This window comes from Sprattus sprattus (genome assembly GCF_963457725.1).
Source record: "Sprattus sprattus genome assembly, chromosome: 5".
Classification (NCBI taxonomy): domain Eukaryota; kingdom Metazoa; phylum Chordata; class Actinopteri; order Clupeiformes; family Clupeidae; genus Sprattus; species Sprattus sprattus.
This window is the reverse complement of record NC_137924.1, coordinates 20,512,687-20,535,654: the sequence shown is the minus strand read 5'-3', so window position 1 is coordinate 20,535,654 and position 22,968 is coordinate 20,512,687. Positions and strand designations below refer to the sequence as shown.

Sequence of the window (22,968 nt, the reverse complement as noted above, 5' to 3'; positions counted from 1 at the left end):
TCATCATCTGGATGTTCTCTTTTTTTTCTGTCTTTTTTTCATCCATGTGAAAACTATAAGCTTTCATTACCCTGAGAAAAAAAAAACAGGTACAAATTCAGCACACACACATGATTTCGATAGCTCTGGTCCAATGAGTAAAAATCTAGTTGAGATTGTGCTTCTACAAGGCCTTGTGCTTTGACAATTCACAGGCTAGAAACATAGCAAACCAAACCACAGCCAGTATCCACTGCATGTGGGTATGTGTTGACAAAAGTCAATATTTGGTAAGTTAAATCTTACTTCTTTGTTTTCTCTACATTTCTTTGTGATCTACACTTCTCTGTTTCAATCAAAAAATAAAAACAATTAGTATCTTAAAAAAAAAACCTTGAGGTTATCAAACAGGACTGTACCGTGTACAGTCTTGTCAGACTTTCATGCATCTGCAAGACCGCTAAAACAAATTAAAACCAAATGATCATTCTGTACACACTTTCTTTTATAATGAACACGAGAGGCAAGTGACATAATAACTACTCAAGGTTCTGGATTGCTTAGGGGGGTTGGTCAGGGGAGGCAGAGGTCAAAAGGTTTCCGAGTCGGAGTCGTTCTCCGTGGTGCCCTCGCTGGAGGGTCCGGCCGAGCGGTTGCGAGGGCTGCGGGGCGCCCCTTGGCCCTTGCCAGCTTTAGCGGGCAGAGGCAGCATCCTCAGGAGGGCGCCTGGGGAGGGCGCTCCGGAGCTGCAAGGGGAGCAGAAAGGCATCATGGTAGCCAGAATGAGAGCCAGGCAGTCAGCCACCTCCCTGCTAGGAGCGCAAGCCAGAGCAGGCGTGAGACCTGGGGGGCAGAGACAGACACGGAGAAAGAGAGAGAGGGAGAGAGAGATAGAGAGAGAAGGAAAAGCACAAAAGCGAAACGAGGAAGAGAGGAGGGAAAGGAGGCACGGAGACAAAGGACGGTGCGGGGGAGGAGGAGGGAGGAGGGGTTGGTGGAGAGGAGAAGGCAGCATTCCATTAGTACACAGGCTGACGCAACGACACGCACAGCAGCAAACAACAAACAAAAAACAAAAAAACAAATGTGGGGGATGCAACACACAGCAAATAAACAGGCTTGGCCTTCAGCACTGACTGAAAAGTCATGAATCTTTTGGTTTCATTTTTCAGTTTTTTCTTTCCTTTCAAGTCAGGTTTCAAGAAAAGAGAAATGAGAGGTGGCAGAGCAACATAAATGCACCTGAGTCCTGGAACCTCAAGGCAGCCAGAGAAGCATGCAGTTACAGGGGTCAAGAGTTCACACACTCAGACGCCCACTGGCAGCTGGAGGCAGAGCGGAGAGGCAGCCAGTCAGGACAGCGGTACGTACCGTTCTCATCCAGCACCTCCACGTTGGCCCCCCGGGAGAGGAGCTCCTGCACCACCTGCTTCAGACCGCTACGAGCAGCCAGGTGGAGAGGCCTACAACAGGAGAGAGAGACAGATTTTAAGACTTTAGTAATCCCTGACTTGGGACAAGTATCTCACAACATTGCACAACAAAAACATTGGAATTAGGGAGCAAAACAGCAAAGAATGAGAGAGAGAGATAGAGATGAGAGAGAGAAACACACCAAAATCATTTAACCCATAGATGCATGTGGAGTGAGGAGTGAGTTAGTCACTACAAGGGATGGGATGTAAGCAGAGGCAGAACATATCGGACAAGAGGTGGTTGCTTACGTCTGCAGGGACGCATTAGTGGCACTGATGTTGGCAGGGTCCGTCAGCTTCCCCAGGATAAACAGTGCACAGTCCTCCCCTCCCTGAAACGCCACCATTTCACAATAAACACAACATTCAACGCCTACACTCGCCTTTTCTGTGTAACTATGAAAAAGAAGGTTTTATCCAACCTTAAATTATACACTGGAACATATCGTACACTGAAACTTATACTGTTTGGGATTACAACCTAAGACATGGCTCGTGTCTGTGCAGTACACACGAGACGGTTTCACTGATAACCAAGTGGTCCATTGAGGCTTGCCCCATGACCGTACTCATGTCTCCAGATGGACACTCACTTTACTGCAGGCCAAGTGGAGGGCGGTGTTTCCGTTCTGGTCAGTCAGGCTCAGGTTGGCTTTCGCACTGGTAAGCAGGGCCTCTGGAGGAACAAAAGAGTGTCCGACTCAAAGCGTGAGGTTGAGGTTAGATTATAGATTCAAATTAGATATTAGACATTAACAGTCAGCACATGCTTATCACCATTTTGTTATTTATAGGCACTTAATCAAGAGTAACTAACAGAACCTTTAAAATAATGTTCTGCTTTGCCTTGTGATGCAGATGTGCCTCTTGTGACCGTGTGCTGATAAAGGTAGGGCTGATATTGGGACTCCTATTCTACCCTTCATATCTCTAAGGGTGCCAGTAGAGCCCTACTACCTTAGCATGGATAAAGCTTCTGATATAGCTGATTCCTAGCTGTACCATGCTGGTCAAAGGAGTACTTTCACCTTCCCCACTTCGACAACTGAATATTATGTGTGTGTGTCGCTCGTAGCTTGACAGTTCTCATCGCTTTGGACAAAAGTGTCTGCTAAATGACTAAATGTAAATGTGTGTGTGTGTGTGTGTGTGTGTGTGTGTGTGTGTGTGTGTGTGTGTGTGTTTGTACGTGTGACTCATACAGTACCTATGGCACCAATCCTGCCCCTCTCTGCCGCCATCATCAGTGCGCTGTGTCCCGATTGGTCCACTGTGTCTACAGGGGCATCGTGGGCCAGGAGCATCTGGACACAGTCGACATGCCCCGCAAACACTGCAGCATGGAGAGGAGTTCTGAGGGGAGCAGAGATGGAGTAAGCATGACGCTGTGCCCCTTTAGATGATGATGATGATGATGGAAGCTCCATCTGATGAAGTGTAACCAGCGGAGGCTTGTGTAGCTAGCGCACTTACCTGCCCTTAGCGTCCTGACATTGGACAATGTCTGAACCCAGAGCCTCCAGGAGCAGGGTAGCACACGGCTCATGGTCGTTTAGCCTGAAGGAGAGGGGGAACAGGAGCAAAGCAATTAGAAACAGAGGGATATGTTAAAAATGAGACAGAGTGTAAGAGAGAGAGATATGCAGTGAGGATTAGAGGAGGGACCAGAGGGGGGATGGCGGGGATGGCGTACTCACACAGCACAGTGGAGAGGAGTGAAGACATTCCCGTCAAAGCTCCGAAAGCCTTTCTGCTCCAGCAGCACCTCCACACAGCTCTCATGGCCTGAGATACACACGCAGCACATTTAGCCGACGCTTTTGTCCAAAGCAATGTACAAGTGTGAGAACAGTCATTTACGAGGAAAGCACACACACACACATACACACACACACACACACACACACACACACACACACACACACACACACACACACACACACACACACACACACACAAACACACACACTGGAATAATGCTACAAACATCTACATCCACATACAAATCTGTGTGGTTTCCCACATAAATACACACTGAGGCTACTACTCCTGTGACAGGATAAAAACTGTTTGCTTAAATGCCACATTTACTGTTAACAGAGATTGGCAGAGCAGCAGTGGGCTCATACTAGCACATAGCTGAGGATCAGCCGTGCTGTAAAGGGAGGAGCATAGTTCTGGGGGCACTGACCGTTGTAGCAGGCCCAGTGCAGGGGTGTGTATCCATGGTGATCTCTGAAGGCGGAGGGCTGGGGGAGGGGCGGCTCGCCACAGGCGATGCTGAGGAGCTCGCTCAGCCAAGAGGCGTGGCCCCGCGCGGCCGCCAGGTGCAGGGCCGTACGACCCCGAGAGTCGCCCAGCAGCACAGAGGCCTCCTGCTCCAGCAGACACTGAACACACTCCTCCTGGCCACTCAGTAACTACACACCAGAGAGAAGAGAGGAGGAGGAGGAGGAGAGAGAGAGACAGACAGAGAGAGAAATAATTAGTATGAGGAAAGGATAGAGAAAGAGAGAGGATGAGTGTGAGGAAAGGATAAAGAGAGAGAGGTCCAGGGAACGAGCTAATGGAATTCAGTTACTTGTTATTTCCTCTCTCTGACAAGCACTCCATGAAGCACTCAAGCATTAATGACGGGCAGTAAGAAGAGACAGAGACAGAGACAGAGAGAGAGAGAGAGAGAGAGAGAGAGAGAGAGAGAGAGAGAGAGAGAGATAAGAGAAGAGGGAGAGCGAAAGGAGAGGACTCACCCCCAGGTGGAGGGAGGTAAGGCCCTGGCTATCAGCCATGTCCACACTGGCCTCTCGCTCCAGCAGCAGAGACACCGCGTCCACATGTCCCCCTGCCACAGCCAGCATCAGAGGGGTCCTGCACACACATGGGAAATGGACATGAAGATATTGAGAGATGAAGAGGGAGGATAAGAGAGAGACACAGAGAGAGACAGAGAGAGAGAGAGGGAGAGAGAGAGAGAGAGAGAAAACGGCAGGACGAATAAAGACACTGGGAGGTAGACAGGGAAGCTAACACTAAGATGAATGGCAAGGCTGACAGTAGTCGCACTTACTGTCCCTGAGAATCTGGCGCATCCACCAGGTCTGCATTATCAGAGTCCTCCAGTAGGAGGCGCACACAGGACGTGTGCCCGTTCATCACTGCAAAACCACAAGGGATAGGGTCGCTGTCAACAAATGATTTTGCCCTACTTTTTCCCAACACAGGAATGCTGCACAAAATATGCATGTAAAAGAGGGTAGCCAAAAACATTTTTCAAGAATTATTTCCTGCTAAAACAGTATTCTAACATCTTATTCTGTTTCACATGAACTGAGCTGAACCATTCTTATTTTGCAAGCAATGCCAGCACTTCAGGAAGGTCTTGTTTACAGAGGCTAATAAGTCAGTAATGGCTTGCTGTTGGTCAGCTGACGACCTTGTTAAGCTGTCTGTCGCCATTTACAAGCTCAGCATGGCTATCCATTTAGTCACATGACTCACATGCCAACATGATGCTCAAAATTAAGCAGTTCACTGCCACGAGACAGTGGGCAGGAGGAGCTCATATAAACAAAACCATGACAACAGCATGTGTACTTTATACAGCGACTGCACATCCCAGACTCCTGCTACTTCTGTAACTGTATAACATTATTATTCTATACATATTTAAATTTACACGGGTTACATTCATCTGACATACATTTCATCCCAAGTGACTTGCAATAAAGGTAAGTAACACCTGATAGATTTTACAGCTCTGTGAATCCCTGGGAATCACTAACTCTTGATAAGTGATCACCTGCTAGATGTATGGGTGTGCGGCTGCGGAGCGTGTCGGTGGTCCTGGGCGAGGCCCCGTGGCTGAGCAGTGTGAGGGCGCAGTCCGTGTGGCCCCTGAGGGCCGCCAGGGCCAGAGGGGTCCGGCCCAGCTCGTTCCTCTGGTCCACCTCACACTGACGCTCCAACAGCACCTCCAAAGCCTGGGCATGGCCGTGATATGCCTACACACAGAGGGAGCATGCATACACACACACACACACACACACACACACACACACACACACACACACACACACACACACACAAACGTATACCCCCACGTACACACAAAGGCACAACACACACACACACACACACACACACACACACACATAGACACATGCATGAGTACATATAGTCACATGCAAATGCACAGGCAAAACACTTAGTAGGTTGTAAAATCTCTAAGATATTATACCATAATCCAGCCTCTCTTTGTGTCTGCTTAGAGCGCACTAGGCAGAGGAAATATCAATGACAAATGGATGTAGTTTTTCTGTAGGTGCTGACACTCACAGCCAGGTGAAGGGGACTCTTAGTTTCAGAGGCCTCTGCATCTTCCTGGTGGTTCTCATCACGGTCCAGAAGCTACCAATGAGAACAGGACAGGGAACAGTCATGGAGATGTCACACTTTATGAGTGCAGTTACCGCATACTACACCACAAGGGTGAAAAAACATGATGTTTTGGGAAGGAAAATCTGACCTAAAATAGTATTAAAATAGACTGGATCTATTAGACAACCGACATGTATCTCAGTTTGCTTTTACAAATGACAGCTACATCAGAGGATGTACTGCAATAACATCAAGCATTTTGTAATTATCTAAGTTATTTTTATAACAAAAAATATCAGCTAACTTTGGTGAGCCATGCAGTTGCTTTGATTAATTTTCTAGCATGAAAAAAAGAGTGATGCCAGTTTTGACCAGCAGGCGGAGCACAATTACAAACAGGTAAACACAAATATTCAGCAATTGCAGCGATTTTATTTATGGTATGTGCTTATGTGTGATTAGCATTTTTGGCTGAATTTACACTGCATGGTAAATGTGACCCATTTCCACTTTTTTGCTCAAATGGCATAGATTGGATATGTCATCCCAGTGGCAACCATACCTGATGCATGGCTGAGCATATGTCAGTGCATTCCTACTTGTTTGTTTGTTTGTGTGTGTTTGTGTTTTTGGGCACATGGTTTCTCACCAGCTTCAGGCAGTGTCTGTGGCCATAGGCTGCAGCATAGTGGACTGGACTGTAGCCCTGTTTGTCCTTCAGGGAAGCTGTAGCGCCACTCTGCAACAGGAACTCCAGGCACCTAGGCAACCACACACACACACAGCTAATAATAGTCTCCATCGAAAATGGGCTCCTCTGTCTACATAAACCATTGTGTGTGTGTGTGTGTGTGTGTGTGTGTGTGTGTGTGTGTGTGTGTGTGTGTGTGTGTGTGTGTGTGTGTGTGTGTGTGTGTGTGTGTGTGTGTGTGTCTGGTGTGTGTGTGTGTGTGTGTGTGTATATGGCGTGCATGTGGGGTGCGTGTATGTGTGTGTGTGGCAAGCATTTGTATAAATACAAGCACCCGAGGCAGTTGCAAATACTTGAGATAAATAGCACTGATGTGGTTCAAATGCATTCAGACAACTTCTGACATACTGTCAGACAATAGTAACCATTTATCTGAGTGACATATACACTATTAGTGTGGGAGAAAGAGAGAAAGACAAGAAAAGTAAATCTAAAGAGAAAAAAATAAAAGAAGCACAGATGAGAGAAGCAAAGAGAGGAGAAAATGGAGAAAGAAGAGAAGAGAAGAAGAAAAGAAGAGAGAAGAGAAAAAGAAGAGACAATGGAAGAGAAGAAAAGAGAGAAGAGAAGAGAAGAAAAGAGAGAAGACAAAAAGAGAGAAAAGAAAAAGAAGTGATAATAGAGAGAAGAGAAGAGAAGACAAGAGTCAAACTCACAAGGCAGCCTCTTTCTCCTTCTCTGCTTGGACCCCCTCACTCTCTGGCTCCAACACGACACGACGTCTGCAGACACACACACACACGCACGCACGCACGCACGCACGCACACACACGCCACACACAGACACACACACACACACACACACACACACAGGAACATACCCAGATTACCATATAGAAACTTCCTGAAGCAGCAGACACAGGAGGCATTCTTGTACTGCATCTGTTTATTTCTACATATTTAAGGATTTCTGACGGATATTTGCAGCTTTTCACATCGTAGGTTTTAGTCATTTAAGGAAACAATGTGGGTTTAAAAATTGTATTTTTTAACATAAAAACTAAAGTAACATCACTGCATATTCTAGATTTAAACCACGCTGGTTTGAATGACTAATTATTTATTAGGAAGTACTGAAGCAATTGAGAAAGATTCAACTCTACTTAAGTGTCTTTTAATTTGTGGGACGATACAGTACAACTGAATCTAATTAACTGGCCAATCAATTCTGACATCTCTACACCAAAAAATGAATACTTGGTGTCAGGGCCTTGACTATTAATCACACATTCAACCCCTACCATCTACCCCTTGTTCTGCCGGTCATGTGGCACAACAGCTGTCTCTGTTAAAAATAAAAGCACTGCTGTATTGCCCTGTACAGCGTTTTTAAAAATAGCTTGAAGTTACCGTGGCAACAGCAGGTTAGGCAGGCCCTCAACTGGTGTAAAGAGTCTTTTGAGATGAAGAGAGAGCACGCAGACGTGTGTGTGTGTGTGTGTGTGTGTGTGTGTGTGTGTGTGTGTGTGTGTGTGTGTGTGTGTGTGTGTTTGTGTGTGTGTGTGTGTGTGTGTGTGTGTGTGTGATCTGTGTGTGTGTAGGCCATATGTACCTGCTCTTGTTTTGGGACACAACAACTGTCGGTCAGACCATATAGACGGAAAAAAACACCTAACCTTCTCATGTGTATCACTGTGACCAGACATAAATCCAGACATTTACATGTAAATAACTGCTGACCCATTATAGACCCATTCAACTATAACCCTACCGTGCATCACACTCTTACCCACACCACACAAAGATATGCCGGCCTTACAGTAACGCACATAGACTCTGTGTTTAAGAGGGACATGGCATTTAGAATGGGCCATAAGGTTAATACTTTAGGGTTTCCCTGTGGACACAGAGGTCATCTGCCTTGTCTTACCTCCTGTCAAGGTCAGAGGCAGCAGCATAGTGCAGAGGAGAGCGCCCCCACTGGTCAGTGGCATTAATGCAGGTTCCACATGACACCAGAGTCTCCAGGCACTGAAAGTGGCGGTTGGCGGCTGCATAGTGGAGAGGGGTCCTGAGGAAACACCACACACAAACACATATGTAGATACAAATACACAGCTGTAGATACAAACACAAACACATAAATAGACAAACACAAACGCATGCACATAAACACACATACACCTACACACACACAAATGTCAGTGTTATATTGAGCTCTTTAATTCTGTATTTTGACATGGGCAATGGTGAATTTGTGAATCACTTTCCTCAGATCACTCACACACTCACACGCACACACTCGTAACAAAGCAGGTCACACGGAAATAGCACAAACAAATAAGGGCCAGAATTTCTGTTTTCTGTGCTTTGATATTCCCTGTGCACAAGATTACATTTCCCTCTCGCTCTTACTCACGGCACACACAGCAGCTGCCTACACTTCATGGTGCCCACCTGCACCTGCACCTACACACAAAAACACACACACACACACACACACACACACACACACACTCACCTTCCACAGTTATCTCTCCGGTTGTGATCAGCACCACTACTGAGGAGCAGCTTCACACAATCTACATTACTGAAAAAGAGACAGCGAGTGTGAGGGAGAGAGGGGGTGTGGTTGGCAGAGAGAAGAGATAGGGTTGTGTGAATCATGTAACTTGCCCGAGTCAAACTAACAGGCAGACCATCAAAGCAAAACACAGACTGACAAACTCACATATGCGCGCACACACAAACACACACACACACAAACACACACACACACAAACACACACACACACAGACACACACACAGACACACACACAGACACACACACGGACACACACACACACAAACACACACACACACACAGACACACACACAGACACACACTCAAACACACAGACACACACACAGACACACACTCAAACACACAGACACACACACACACACACACTGTTACACTCACCCCCCGGCTGCCGCTGCATGCAGACAGGTCCTCCCCAGGCTGTCGGGGGTGTCTATCTGGAAGCCTGCAGACAGGACCGAGTCATTACTGAGGGGGCACATTATGCTATACCTCCGTCCTGAGGGACAGAGGGAGGGACGGAGTAAGGGAGGAGATCGGGGCGGCAAAGTGGAGAGGGGAGCCCCACATACAGACAGCCACAGTGCACAGCCAGACCAGGAGGAAGAGGAGGACACAGGACACACAAGGAAGGGAGGAAGAGAGGTGGAAAGAGAGAGAGAGACGGGTGTTAGTGCAGGAGGAAAGAAGTCTGAAGAGAACAGACACAGGTATGTACAAGGTGCTGCAGGCAAGAGGACGTGCTAAAACCTATCACAAAAGATGCAGAAGGACAAGTTATCTCTCTACCTACAGGGACAAGCACACTCTAAACCACTGGTGATATAAGGGGTGTACACAGACAAGAAAGTCAAAGGAGAATCGTTGCACATAGATGAAGACAAAGACTCAGTGGTTGCCCCAGACACACAGAGATACAGTATATGCAGAGAAGTTTTAATCATACAGTCTAGCCGACTTATATTTATCATTGGCATGAGACTAGTCTCATTAATACTTCCATATTAAAACGAGAAATGAGCATTTCAACCATCTCCATTATTAAAAAATGTTTTAAAATCAAACACAAATCCTGTGGCATATTTTAATGGTATGTGATTTTTTTTTTTTTTAAATACCCCACCCCCCTGATTTATTTATAGCCAACAGAGATTCGAGAGGAATCCCCCAGCGGTTTTCACTGCCGCATTTCCTCCCTACCCACCCCAGGTACCTGAGGAGAGAAGCTTCCGGCAACAATCAGCATGGGCGTTCAGTGCCGCCAGGTGAAGGGGGAACATTCCATGCACGCCTCGCCTAAAGGAAACAGGAATCTGTTTTTAGAAAACCTCATCCACTGGGTGTTCCTAAAGACACTGGCTCAAGTGACAATACTACAGCACAGATCAAAATTCAAATGTTCGTCTTACAATTCAAAGTCAGACCAATGTGGGTAAAGGATTGCATGTATTTACTCATAAATGTTTAATCAACAGATACATTAAACACTGTAAAGGTACACAAATATCAATCATACATGCACACACACCTGGTGCAGTCAGCCCCACTGGTGATGAGTGTGTTGATGAGGAGTTCATGCCCAAAGCGGGCTGCGATGTGCAGAGGGGTATTTCCATCCTTGTCCATACAGTCTATCTCTCCACCTATTATATCAGAGCGTCCATACAAAATATACTCATTCACTTCATAATTATGTCCAACTATAAACATGAACTAAGTACATATCACCATTTCAAATGTGTGTATAACATATCTACAACATTCATTCCTATAGTCATCATCATACATTGTGACAAGAAACACATTCATTTTCTACATCAAGCGTCAACGACCCGGCATGGGCGCACTGCGTGCATAACAAACACATATCTCACCATTCTGGATGAGAGTCTGGGAGCGGGTGAAACGTCCATGCACAGCAGTCATGTGGAGGGGACTCTTACCATCACGACTCTGAATGGAGAGGGTTAGAATGACAGAAAAGCCACTGAGAAGAGAATGTGAGAATAAAACAGCGAAATCTCACAACATGACAGGAAGGGAGAGAAGAATGAGACTCGGCCGGAGGCGAAAGTTGGCGAGAAGTTGACTGCGAGGACACCAAATACGGTCAGAATACCCCAGACAAACAGACACAGCAGGAATTCAAACCAAGACAAGCCTTCCTGGAGAACTTCCACCATCCATGTGAGACTATCAGACTAGTCACCCTGAGACAGCAAACACGAGCGCCCCACCCACCTGCACGTTCACGTCAGCTCCGTTGTTGACCAGGAACTCTAGGCAGAGGGCGCCGTGCGTTGAGGCGGCAGCAAAGTGCAGCGGCGTGAAGCCTTTGTTGTTGGGCTGGCTCACATTGGCACCGTAGTCGATGAGCTCACTCACCACCGCGTCCTGCCCGTTGAAGCAGGCCACGTGCAGCGGCGTGTTGCCGAATGCGTTCGCCTCATCGATCTGAGTGTCATCCAGGGTCACGGGGAGTGGGGCGTTCAGCAGGGGCAAAACAGAAGTTATACGGTAAAGACTTAGCAAAGAAGATTTTGTATATATAATATGATGTATGTATATGTATGTGTGTGTGGGTGTGTGTGTCTATGCGTATATCTATTATGTATTCTTGAATATATATGTGTGTACTCATATTTATGTATTGTATGTAAACGTCTTTAAAACTTTAATACTAAATACTTTTGATTGCCTGTGTTTCTAGCATGGGTATACATTACCTGTATGGGACTTCTATAAATATGCACGCTTTGTATGTGTGCTTACCCTATAAATATATATTCATGCTTCAACCAATTCATATGCCTATGTCATATCTAGGTGTAATGTAATGTTCTCACAGCTCTGTAAGATACCTCCACAGACAGGTTGATCAGGTGCTTGACTACGGTGATCTGGCCGTTGGAGGCGGCGGCGTGGAGTGGTGTGTAGCCTCGCTTGTCCTTACAGCTCACCTCAGCCCCCTGGCTCACCAGCAGACACACCACATCCAGGTGACCTGTTTGAGCCAAGCCATTACTCCCAATCATCGCTAATCACCCAGAAAGTCAATAATCAAGACTTCTGTTCTTTCAGACTGCAGAGCCATTGGTTGTGTTTTTCAGGCTATCTGTTGATAGCTGCTATAAAAATGATGCTAGTTAGTTCAGATTGTATTCCAATTTTGCTTCAATGTGACACAATGACAGTGAGCAGATGTAACTCTGTAAAGCTCTGTAGTCAGTTTTGAATAGGCTGAAAAACAGTAGTGCATTGACATGACACTTGCAATTTAATTAAAAAGGACAATCCTTGACTTTACACTGTGAACAATTATTTGTATATATCTCAAAATAATTTGTATATTTAAGCAATATAGCACGAGTGGGAGTGGGGTAGGTAAGGGATAATCCCACGGGTGGTGTTCGGCCGTAGCCACCGAGGCCGCCAGGCCGAGTGGCGTAGGCAACAACACCCGTGGGATTATCCCTTACCTACCCCACTCCCACGAGTGCTATATTGCTTTTATAAAACAATTCTACAGTCAACAAATGAACATTTCAACACAAAGTTATTGATTAAAAATGGTTTATTTCGCCATTGTTTCTCCGCAACAAAAAATAGTTCCATTGTCAACGTCTTGGTTTGGAATTTTAAAAACTTTGAATTAACGGTTATCATCAATGCAAATGTTTCATCGCGGAGTGATTTATTTTTAGCTGTGAAAAGTCCCGTAACTGTAGGTATGTTGAAGAATAACCTATAGCATGGAACGTCTCTCGTCCAATCAGAAACAGCTAAATTACGCACTAGAACCCAATTGTTTTATAAACTGTTATAAATTTGTATATACAAAGAACCCATCTCAAGACTTAATTAAGTAATCAAGCTTGGGTGTTGAACATCACAGTTTCACTAACAATATTGCTTACCATCACTGAATTGTACCAGATATCAGTATACATATCAATGATACAGCTATAGCAGAATGGAAACTTGATTGGAAATGTGATTTTTAAATTTGTAATCTAGTTCTTCTTTCCCTCAGTCACTTACCCATGTATGCAGCCCAGTGAAGTGCACGGCCATCTTTCTTATCAAAGGCATTTATGTTGGCCCCTTTGGCTAGTAGCAGGTTGACCATCTAAAACAGAAAAAATGGAAAATTAGAATGGCTGAGGAATATAGAGAGGGTGGCAAAAAGAGATAGTTAGGTGGAAGAGAAAGGGCGAGAGACAGAGAGAGCTAAAGAGGGAGTGTGAGAGAGAGAGGGGGAAAGAGAGAGAGAGATAGAGAGAGAGAGCTTAAGAGGGAGTGAGTGGGGCTGATGGATCAGGCACAGCAGGCGAACAGTTGTGAGTCAGGATGCATCATGGTCTGCGTCATGGTTTTTCAAGACCCATTATGTGTGTGTGTGTGTCTGTCTGTCTGTGTGTGTGTGCGTATGACAGAGAGAGGATCTTTTTTGCGATGAGTGAGTGAGTCTGTGTGGGCATAGGTGTGTTTACTTGTGTGTTACTTGTGTGTTTACGCATATGTGGGTGAGTCCCAATTTTACACTGCTCTGAATCCACTGTGAGATGACAAAGCATCAGCCTACATGAAACCAAGAGGAGATTTAGTCCACTAAAAGGAAACACACCATAAATGGGTGTGCTTGCTATACCAAGACATGAAATGTACGGTTACATTTTGCTAACTACCAAAGAGACTGAGTGAGCCTTTAGATTAAGGTTGCACTGTGACAAGTCTGTGTTGACCATCAAATACAACATTTGTGCAAACATAAATTCCAATTACATAACCTGGTCATGTTATACATAGGCTCAAGCAAATCAAAGCAAACTAATCCCTAAAACCTTTTTTCTGTTTTTATATTTGCTTAGATGCAATTTGATTGGCTAATGCCTACCCTGAAATATTTGCATTAAGGCAAATGTTAAGGGCTGGCACCTGTGTTACAAGTGTTGCTACTTAAAAGGTTAACTTTTCTCAACTTTATTCTGTAAGCAAAGCAAAGCAACAGAGCCACAGTTCAGTATGGCAACATTCAAAGTGAATCGCGCAAGCCAATGCATATTGCTAAGATTCCTTGATAGCCAAGAATACACCACTAACTCAGCATAAACAAGTTTATTTAGCGTGAGCAGCTGCAACATAAGTCTACTGTGAATACACATACTTTAAATTGGCCTTAAACATAACCACACAAGCAAAGAAAAAACTCAGAGCTCCCGCTTATTGCTTCTGACCGAACACGTGTGTTCATGCCCATGCACGCGGAACATATAAAGGCAAAATAAAGAAACATACACACATTCTTTCTGGCGCACACCCGACATGAGCACACTGTAGCACACACTCTCTTCCTTTCTCTCTCTCTCTCACACACACGCACTCCTTCAGTTCTCTAGTTAGGTACATCTCTTTGGATTACACATGAGTGTTTTACTTTTGATAACCCTTGAAATAAATGCTTTTGATCTTCTGTGCTGGTCTATTTAATGTTACACAAGAGTGAATGCTGCCATCCTATACTATTCAGATGACTGTAGACTGATGTGGTAATAATGGTTGCAATTATTAATTTAATTATTCATTAGTTCAGTTCCAACTTTATAGCTTAGTATGTTTTATGAGACTTAGGACTGATCCTTTATTTTGATTACTATGATAGACAGCACTCTTTGCATGGCGCCTCCATGTGTTCAATATTATTGATCTGCTGTTGAATAGTTTATGCCTATCCAGTCGGGAGAGACATTGTATAGACATTGGCGATGTTGTCAGGATAGTACCAACTTTATCTTGGTGGGCTTGTGAGGAGAGAATTAACATTCAATTGCACCCACATTAATTTAGCGCCCGTCCAGAGCTAATGTACCAACATTATTTGGTGCGACTGCATGTAGATTTAATTTTACCTACAGCTGCTTAATTCATGTCAGACTGACCTAAACTTTCATCAACCATGGAGTTCCTAGCTGAGGACATGAAATCCAAACTCAACTCCAACCCTTTTCTTAAGTGTTCCTATATGCACTTCTACCAAAAGGTTTGGAAAACACCAAGCCACCGAACCATTAAGGAAGAAGGAAAGCCACATTTACGCCTGCCTCATGCTCCATAAAGACTACAGTTCAGTCTGTCATAAGCCAAAAAGCTACAGGTGCCTATTGTAGAGCCTCACTGATGTGTTCACTGAAGCGGCGGCAGTACCTCTGTGTGGCCGTTGAGAGCGGCGTGGTGCAGGGCGGTGCGACCCCCGCGGTCTGACACATTGACACTGCTCAGCAGCGGGATGATGACCTCAGCGCAGCGGAGTGCTTTGTTGGCGGCGGCAACATGTAGCGGTGTCTGCCAGTTTTTGTCGCGGGCGTTCACATCAGCAGAGTGGCGGATCAGGACCCGCACAGCCTCCTGGGAGGACAGAGCAAAGTCAACATAAAAACCTTCACACATGTGTTATAGGTGTAACTACATCCATATCAGTAGCATACTGTAGACAGGTGCTACCCATGTTACTCACGCCACATTTCGCTACCATATGAGAGTATAGATATATACTCATATACTGGGGGGGGGGGGGGGGGGTTGTTGTCATTCAAAACTGTACACGCCAGACATGGTTTCATTTCTCAACGACTTACGTTTCAAATTAGATTACTTGTCTGAGTAGCTTACTTCCACAGGAGCAATTTTGTATTAAATACAAAATTCTGTTTTTAAACCATTCCCTTTTTTTCTCTTCATTTACCATGTTACATATACTTTCCAAGTCATACATACACTCAAATAGAACTTTTAATCAGTTGATTGTCTTGATTTTACTCTCTTGTGTTTTGTAGTTCATCTGAATGAAAAGGGATCTTTGCATCAGTTCTTAGCAGAGCACACATAATGCTGAGCAGCTAAGTTCCTCACCAGCTTTGGTTTCAGAGTGAGTTACACACTTCCTGAGTTCCACTTGTGCAAAAGTAGAAAAAGAGTGTGCTTGCGAGTGTGTGTGTGTGTGTGTGTGTGTGTGTGTGTGTGTGTGTGTGTGTGTGTGTGTGTGTGTGTGTGTGTGTGTGTGTGTGTGTGTGTGTGTGTGTGTGTGTGTGTGTGTGTGTGTGTGTGTGGTGTGTGTGTGTGTGTGTGTGTGAGTGATTTTGAAACCAACCTCGCTACGGGATGCCACAGCCCTGTGGAGAGGAGTGAGCCACATGTTGTCTTTGGCATTTACCCGTGCTCCTAGGATGGAGAGAAAGACAGAGAGAGTCGAGGAAAAGAGAGGGAGACAAAAAGAGACCACTTTGAATAAGCAGCGTGAAGGACAGATACAAGTGCCTCCATGGAAATTTCAATGAGCCCTACAAGCACATGTGTGCATTGCTTTTGACAGATACACTCATTCCCAGCTGACCACACACTCGTGTTCAAAACTTAATCTTGAACTTTGGACGCCAGAGGCTACACACTACAGACTCCAGGCAGGAGAACCTCTTACGTTCCTACTGTCACAGTAGCAGGGGCGCAGCCTGAAACAATAGTGCATTATCACACTTGTGCAGAGGCCAAGAGGCTTTCAAACAAGTGAAACTGGTTCTTACCAGACAGGATGAGCAGTTCTGTGATCTCTGCATCGCCAATGAAAGCGGCAGCATGGAGTGGAGTTCGTTTCTCTGCATCCTGCAGTATTAATGGAGGGAAAGCACACGAGAGAGAAGAGACCGAGACAGAGAGAGAGAGAGAGAGAGAGACAGAGAGAGACAGAGAGAGAGAGAGAGAGAGAGAGAGAGATAGGGACAAAGGAATGATGGTAAATGAAAGCAAATGTATGTTATCACGTAAGAACTTATCACTCTGCACAGCACACAATGCACTGATTATCCCTATATCAGAGCAGAAAAGAATGACAGAGTGATGGAGCGACAGATAAACAGAAAGAAATGAAACATAGATAGTACACACAAATGAGTGTGTCCCAGTTTTGAATGTGATCCCTAAAATCACAGACCTGACCAAACACCAGTGCTCCAAACTGAGGGCTCCTCTCTCCCAAAACAAACCAGGGGTGGACAATGAGACAATTCTACCCAAAGACAGACAAGCCCCGCAAGACAAAATATTCCACTGAACAAAGAATACTAAACAAAAACACAACACAAACTAGCTTTGCATTCCTGAACGTCTTTACAATTTCTGACGAATTGAGGGCCTTGTATATAAACTGCTGCTTGGCTTTTTGTTTTTTTTTACCATCAGGGCTCTCTCAGCAACGAGACAGGAACTGATGTGTCAGGATAAGATAAGGGGAAGGCTATAAAAAGCAGGGCTCACCAGAACGTTGATGTCCTCGGACTTGTAGATGAGCATGCGGATTTCTTCAGGGTCTCCATTGAAGATGGCCTGGACAAGAGGAGGCTGGGAGGGCAAAGAGACACACAGAAGAACTTCAGCTGAGGCTAAAGGATCTAAAGTTTTCCATCATTTGGGGTTTATTGAAATGTTATTTGTTTTTTATATGCATGTGTTCACATATGAGCGAGATAAGGCTAGGGTTAACACTTTTGTATCACTTTTGTATGATCAAGAGCTTTTCTCACGATTTATCAAAAGTTTGTGCTTCAAGGTGCTGCTTTTCTACATTAGATGGCAATGTAGCAATACACCATTTACTCTACACCGTGCACAAAACAATTTGAAACTGCTGGTAGCCTATATGAAGATGACCTCAGCCTCACATATTATCTTTTAAATTCCTTAATTTTCCAGATTATGTGACCTTCAACCCATAACTGTTCTTCTCTTTAAAGACCAAAACATGGAAAAAAAGACATGGTATGTTATTTTCAACAATTTGCTTATCTTTCCCCATCAAAAACACAACCTTCCTGTTTCATGAACTACTCCTCAAAGCCAGAGACATACCACCATGAGGGTGGAGATTATAGATTTTTCTCATCTACACGTCAGCATCTCCTCAGTCTTCAGAGAAAAAGACAGTAAAGCCCTTCGAGCAGTGCCAAACAGGAAGTGATCGGCCATAGTGCAATCTCTTAAACAGAGCAAGACTGGGTGCACTACCTTTCAAAATGAACATCTTCAGTCTCTTTATTACCAAATTAATTATATAAAAAAGATGACAGGAACTACAGTCAAAGGCACACAGTTTAAACAGGAACTACTAAGAAACACATGCTAGCATAAACATTTGATCAAGGCTTCTTTGGTACAGGTCTGGTGCAATGATTTTGCAATTTTGGCTCCCTGAAAGTTATTCAATATCCAGCTTCTAGTGAAGTGATATTTAAAAAGAGGACTAAGAGGGAATAACTGAACCTAATTTGGGGGCCTACAGCTCCCATAGCAACCCCCAACACAGTCCCAAAAACAGAACCTTCGAAGTACGTACACAAACACACACACAAACTTCCTGTTACTTTCTTTTGCATGTTCAGAGATGACAAAGAGGAAGCTTGGTGCATTTTCACTTCCGCTTAACTGAAATGCACACATTCCGGCCAAGAGTCACCTACCTCATGAGACCAGGGGAGGCCAGGGGAGGCTACATGAGCATACGGCAGAGGCATGGTCATGAAGATCCATGATCAAATTAGCCCACATTTATTTTTAGCCATGACACATGAAGACTGATTTTGGTGTACTATTGCACTTATGGTTGCACTTAGATGAGGCCCTTTTTGAAGTTGATTAGCAGTGAGATATTCCCAAAGGCAAAACTAGACAGTGGCCTACTAGAAAAGGTTGTGGAGACTCCAGCTCAAGCAGTGTGCCAAACTCTCATCAGCTCCCCAGCTCTCTCTCTGCTTTACCACCCAAGCCTTGACTAGCTCTCTTTTGTCTCCCATTCAACACACACACAGACACACACACACACACACGTTTACAGACACACAGAAACACACACTCTCAAATTCACACACACTCATAGATTCTCTCTCACACACATAAACACACACTCACAAAAGACCAGAACAGCTGGTTGTGGCCAACCGTGACAACACTGGTGTCTGCATAATAGAGCTGGAGACATGGGGACAGTGCTGCCATGCACAGAGGAGGGAGGAAGGCAGGGTGAGGGGGAGGGAGCTGGAGCTTGAAGGCTCTGCACGGCCCATCACAAATGAGGACATTCCCCAGCCTTCCAGAAGTCCTCCTTGGCAAAATCCAAAATCTCAAACACTGAGCTCATTGTTGCCACAAAACACCGCTCCCCCTTCCCATCTCTGCCACCCCTGGGGGCCAATGGATGTGCAGCAGAACTTCCCTCTAAGCCAATGAGAGGGGGAGGCTTTTCTCCTCTTTAAACAATTAGGGCACTACAAACCCTACCCCCTGTGTCATCTCCTCACAGTTGGGTACTCAGGCACCAATTGAAGTCCCTCTCATGTAAGCGCTCAGGCCCTGCGGCACAGAAATGAGAAGCTGCTGATGCCCACTATAAATGAATTGCAGATTAAAATCTGACTGCGCGTGACTGTGTTTACCCTCAACTTTTCCGGCACCTTAAGACTGTGAGGGGAAAGAGAGAGACCATTTGGGGCCTCTGTATTTGTTTGCTTCTGTGTGTGCATGAGAATGTGGGTCTGTGTGATAAAAACAGAGGTACTGATATCAGTGCAAAAATATCAGGCAAAACTACAGACAAAAAAAAACAGGAAGTATGCATACATTACTTACAGAGCTCTTACTAACCCCCCCCCCCCGAACTTTGTGACCTCATGTGGTCCAGTGGGATCAGAATCAGAGGAAGATGGGGGATGTCAGATTGAACAACTTCCTGTCATTTTCTATGGGAACCAACTGACACACTAACTGAATTCCTTGGTGCACATACTAAGCATATATAAACACTTCCTGCTAAAATACCAGTGAAAGGAAAATACAAGGCTTATTCACATACAATTGTGACATCAAAATGACCTATTTGAGTAACCACTGAGACAGATTATTAACACATTTATGCATGGCATACAGAGCAATGCAGTAACACCACTTGCAGTTTCTTCGGGGGGTTTGTTGCTATGTCAGCTATGAGTTTTCAGGGTGCAGATTAAAATCTTATCGAGTAATATCTTTCAGCTGTCTTTTTAAGATGTGTCCTGTTTGTACTGTGCCGTGACTGGCTGAGACAAATGACAGCTACCCAAGCGAGATTCCATTTCCTCCTGTGGCCAGACACACAAACGGATTGTGTGAATTTCCTGATGACATACCATATAGCAAAAGACTTAACGTTTCCACCAAATACCATTTGCCAATTTGCAAGGTTCTGTCTGGAGTAAGTTTAGTCCATTTAAAGGCTTTATTTGGTAAACATTATTATTGAAGCGACAAGGGCTAACCATATTGCCTTGAAAAGTAAAATGCAACCACAAAAAAATCATGACAACATTTACAAAGATGCATAGCCTGCATAAAGAATCCATAGGCAGAATTAGGCCATCTGTTCGTTAGTCAAGCATGCCGTTGGCTATTGAGTCGCCTGTAAGTTTGCATTTTTCCCCGACCCAAACCGACCGACTACTGCATTTTGCATAGAAAGTTCAATGTTACGCAGCACAGCCAAACAAAAACTAAGTTTATGGCACAATGGTGATGTTAGCCATGGGCTAAGTTGAGGGAAGACGTAGAGGAAATCGCACTGAATATGTCGTCATCATTTTAAAAAACTGCTGTGCCGTTCAAGAGATTAAACAACACATGCACCACACTATTCGTTAACTCTTGCACAGTGATGTGCATGAAGCCGTGTTTGTTGAAGGCTTTTGTTGTGCATATGAGCCCTCAAAAATCTTTGAGATGCCCTACATACCTCGAGTGGTGGTGATGCGCAGCTACCCACGGCACCAGGAAATTTGCTCTTGGGTCTGGGCATCTATTTATTGTGTAATAAATTATTTAGCAAACGTTACTTTGGAGGAAGCACACCATTCGCATACGCTACTGTGTTTTCCAGACACAACCTAAATAAATGTGCAACGGAGACACAACCAGCAGCTATCAGAATGGGGGTTGTACAACAAGGGAGATTAAACGTAAAATTACCTGATCAACGAGTTTAAGAACAGCCATATCTTGGTCAGCTTAAACGAAACATCCAAACTCCCGCTAGAATAACCAGATTGTAGAGATTGGTGTGGCCTGTAGGCTACACGAGCTAGGTTTCCGGAATTGCAATAAAATATCGGATACCCTCTACCAGCTGCTGGAGGTTCCTCTGCGATGCGATCTCGGTATCAACAATGAATTTCCCAGTTGCAAAGCAAATCCTCTGGGCCCCGGCTATATCACAGCCATGGCCGGCACCACAGACGCTATCTGCGGCCAGTCAGACTCGTAGCAGCCGCTGCCTCATCGAGTGAAGAGGAAACAGGCGAGAGACCTTAAACTGATAGCACTAATAAACAAAACGCATTTATAGCAGCTGGCTGCGAGCTCCGTTACATCAACGCACACTCGGTTCGTGCCTATGGGCACCGTCCCTTTCCTCTGTGTGTTCGTTGATTCTGCAACCACAGGAAGTAAGTGCTTCTTTCCCTCCCCTCGATTTACAGACGCAGGCTGAGCTGTCATCGGCCCTGATGAGGCCAGCTACCAGAAAGCTCTCGCATCACTGATGCCCTCACGTGTTTTAAATATTAAATGGTTATAAACCTTACTAATGAAAAAAGACTATATTTCTTGTAGTTCTTCACTGATACGTCTATGAGAACCTGTCCATAAATTGAATATGCTTTGCGTACAGTTTTGTGTGCCCTTGCTCAGCTGTTGTTGTGGTAAGCCATCGCCTTGTTTTCAAAATCTTGACATCTAGCAATATTTGCTCTCCTGTTTGTCCTACCCTCACACACACACACACACACACACACACACACACACACACACACACACACACACACACACACACACACACACACACACACACACACACACACACACACACACACACACACACAAACCACTTTGTACATACACCTAGTCACTAAAAGGCGCGTGCGCACACTCATCAACAGCAGGTGTAAGACTTGGTCACAAGACCAGGAAAGCTTAAGAAAATGCATTCCAAAGGTTGTGGTGTGTCTCATACAGAAAACAGGAAGCATGGTCATTCACAAATATCTGGCTTCACAGTTGGCTTCCTTGTTGTATTGAAACAAGTTTTAACATTGTTTGTTATCTTGTATGTAACTAATGTGTAATTAACACAATTGTGTCACATGATGAAAGTCTTTTATCTTTGTATTTATATTTGTATCCTGAACAAAACAAAAAATGAATTTCAGTTTGAGTTTCAGTGGTATATTAAAGGATTATACTCTACTGGTATACAAAATATAAGCCTACTGCAGTTTTAAAATGTAGTTCACACAAGCCATCAGTCATCATACATTTTGGCACAGCTTCCTGTGAGGCACTGAGGTGATCCACATACACCCACCCACACCACATTCACCCATGGTATCAGCATATCCGTTTTGTGCAGGCCAGCCACAGGCTTCAGGCAGTGTCAAACTCACTTAAGGTCTAAACACGCTACACACTAACATAATCGATCTTCTCACTCAAAACAATAGATGTCCTTTAAATGTCCAAACCATTTGACACATTTGTTCCCACGCTAGTCTACTGGCTCCTCTACTTTGACTCACTAACACATTAAATGATTTTTTTTCTGAAGAATTTGCATTTTACTTTTCAAGTATGGTGCTGTGACGTTGTAGTATGGGCAAATCCAGGCAAGTAGTTTTCAGTTCCCAGTCACCGTTTGCTTTTGCAAGTCTCAAGTCCAAAACAGACACATATAAGTCAGCTCTATACATTTTCCATGGGTTTTTGAGGCTGGGTCTTCCAGCCATGTGAAAGCTTCAGA

General features: G+C 44.7%; 1 protein-coding gene across 1 annotated transcript; it reads right to left on the bottom strand.

Moving 5' to 3' along the window:
- Positions 1–478: 478 nt before the first annotated feature.
- ankrd44 (ankyrin repeat domain 44) lies at positions 479–21,574 on the bottom strand. Its single transcript, XM_080838561.1, has 28 exons — positions 21,144–21,574; positions 17,412–17,495; positions 16,682–16,760; positions 16,252–16,322; positions 15,309–15,509; positions 13,146–13,233; positions 11,966–12,108; positions 11,346–11,558; positions 10,979–11,057; positions 10,633–10,747; positions 10,318–10,400; positions 9,486–9,549; positions 9,044–9,112; positions 8,453–8,593; positions 7,239–7,304; positions 6,481–6,592; positions 5,790–5,861; positions 5,254–5,455; positions 4,522–4,609; positions 4,205–4,322; positions 3,646–3,874; positions 3,152–3,239; positions 2,928–3,011; positions 2,662–2,807; positions 2,048–2,130; positions 1,704–1,786; positions 1,351–1,442; positions 479–822 (listed from the first exon to the last, which is right to left on the bottom strand). Exons 1-28 carry the CDS (start codon positions 21,168–21,170, stop codon positions 569–571), a joined length of 3,174 nt encoding a protein of 1,057 aa, XP_080694687.1. The 5' UTR covers positions 21,171–21,574; the 3' UTR covers positions 479–568.
- Between the last annotated feature and the right edge of the window lie 1,394 nt (positions 21,575–22,968).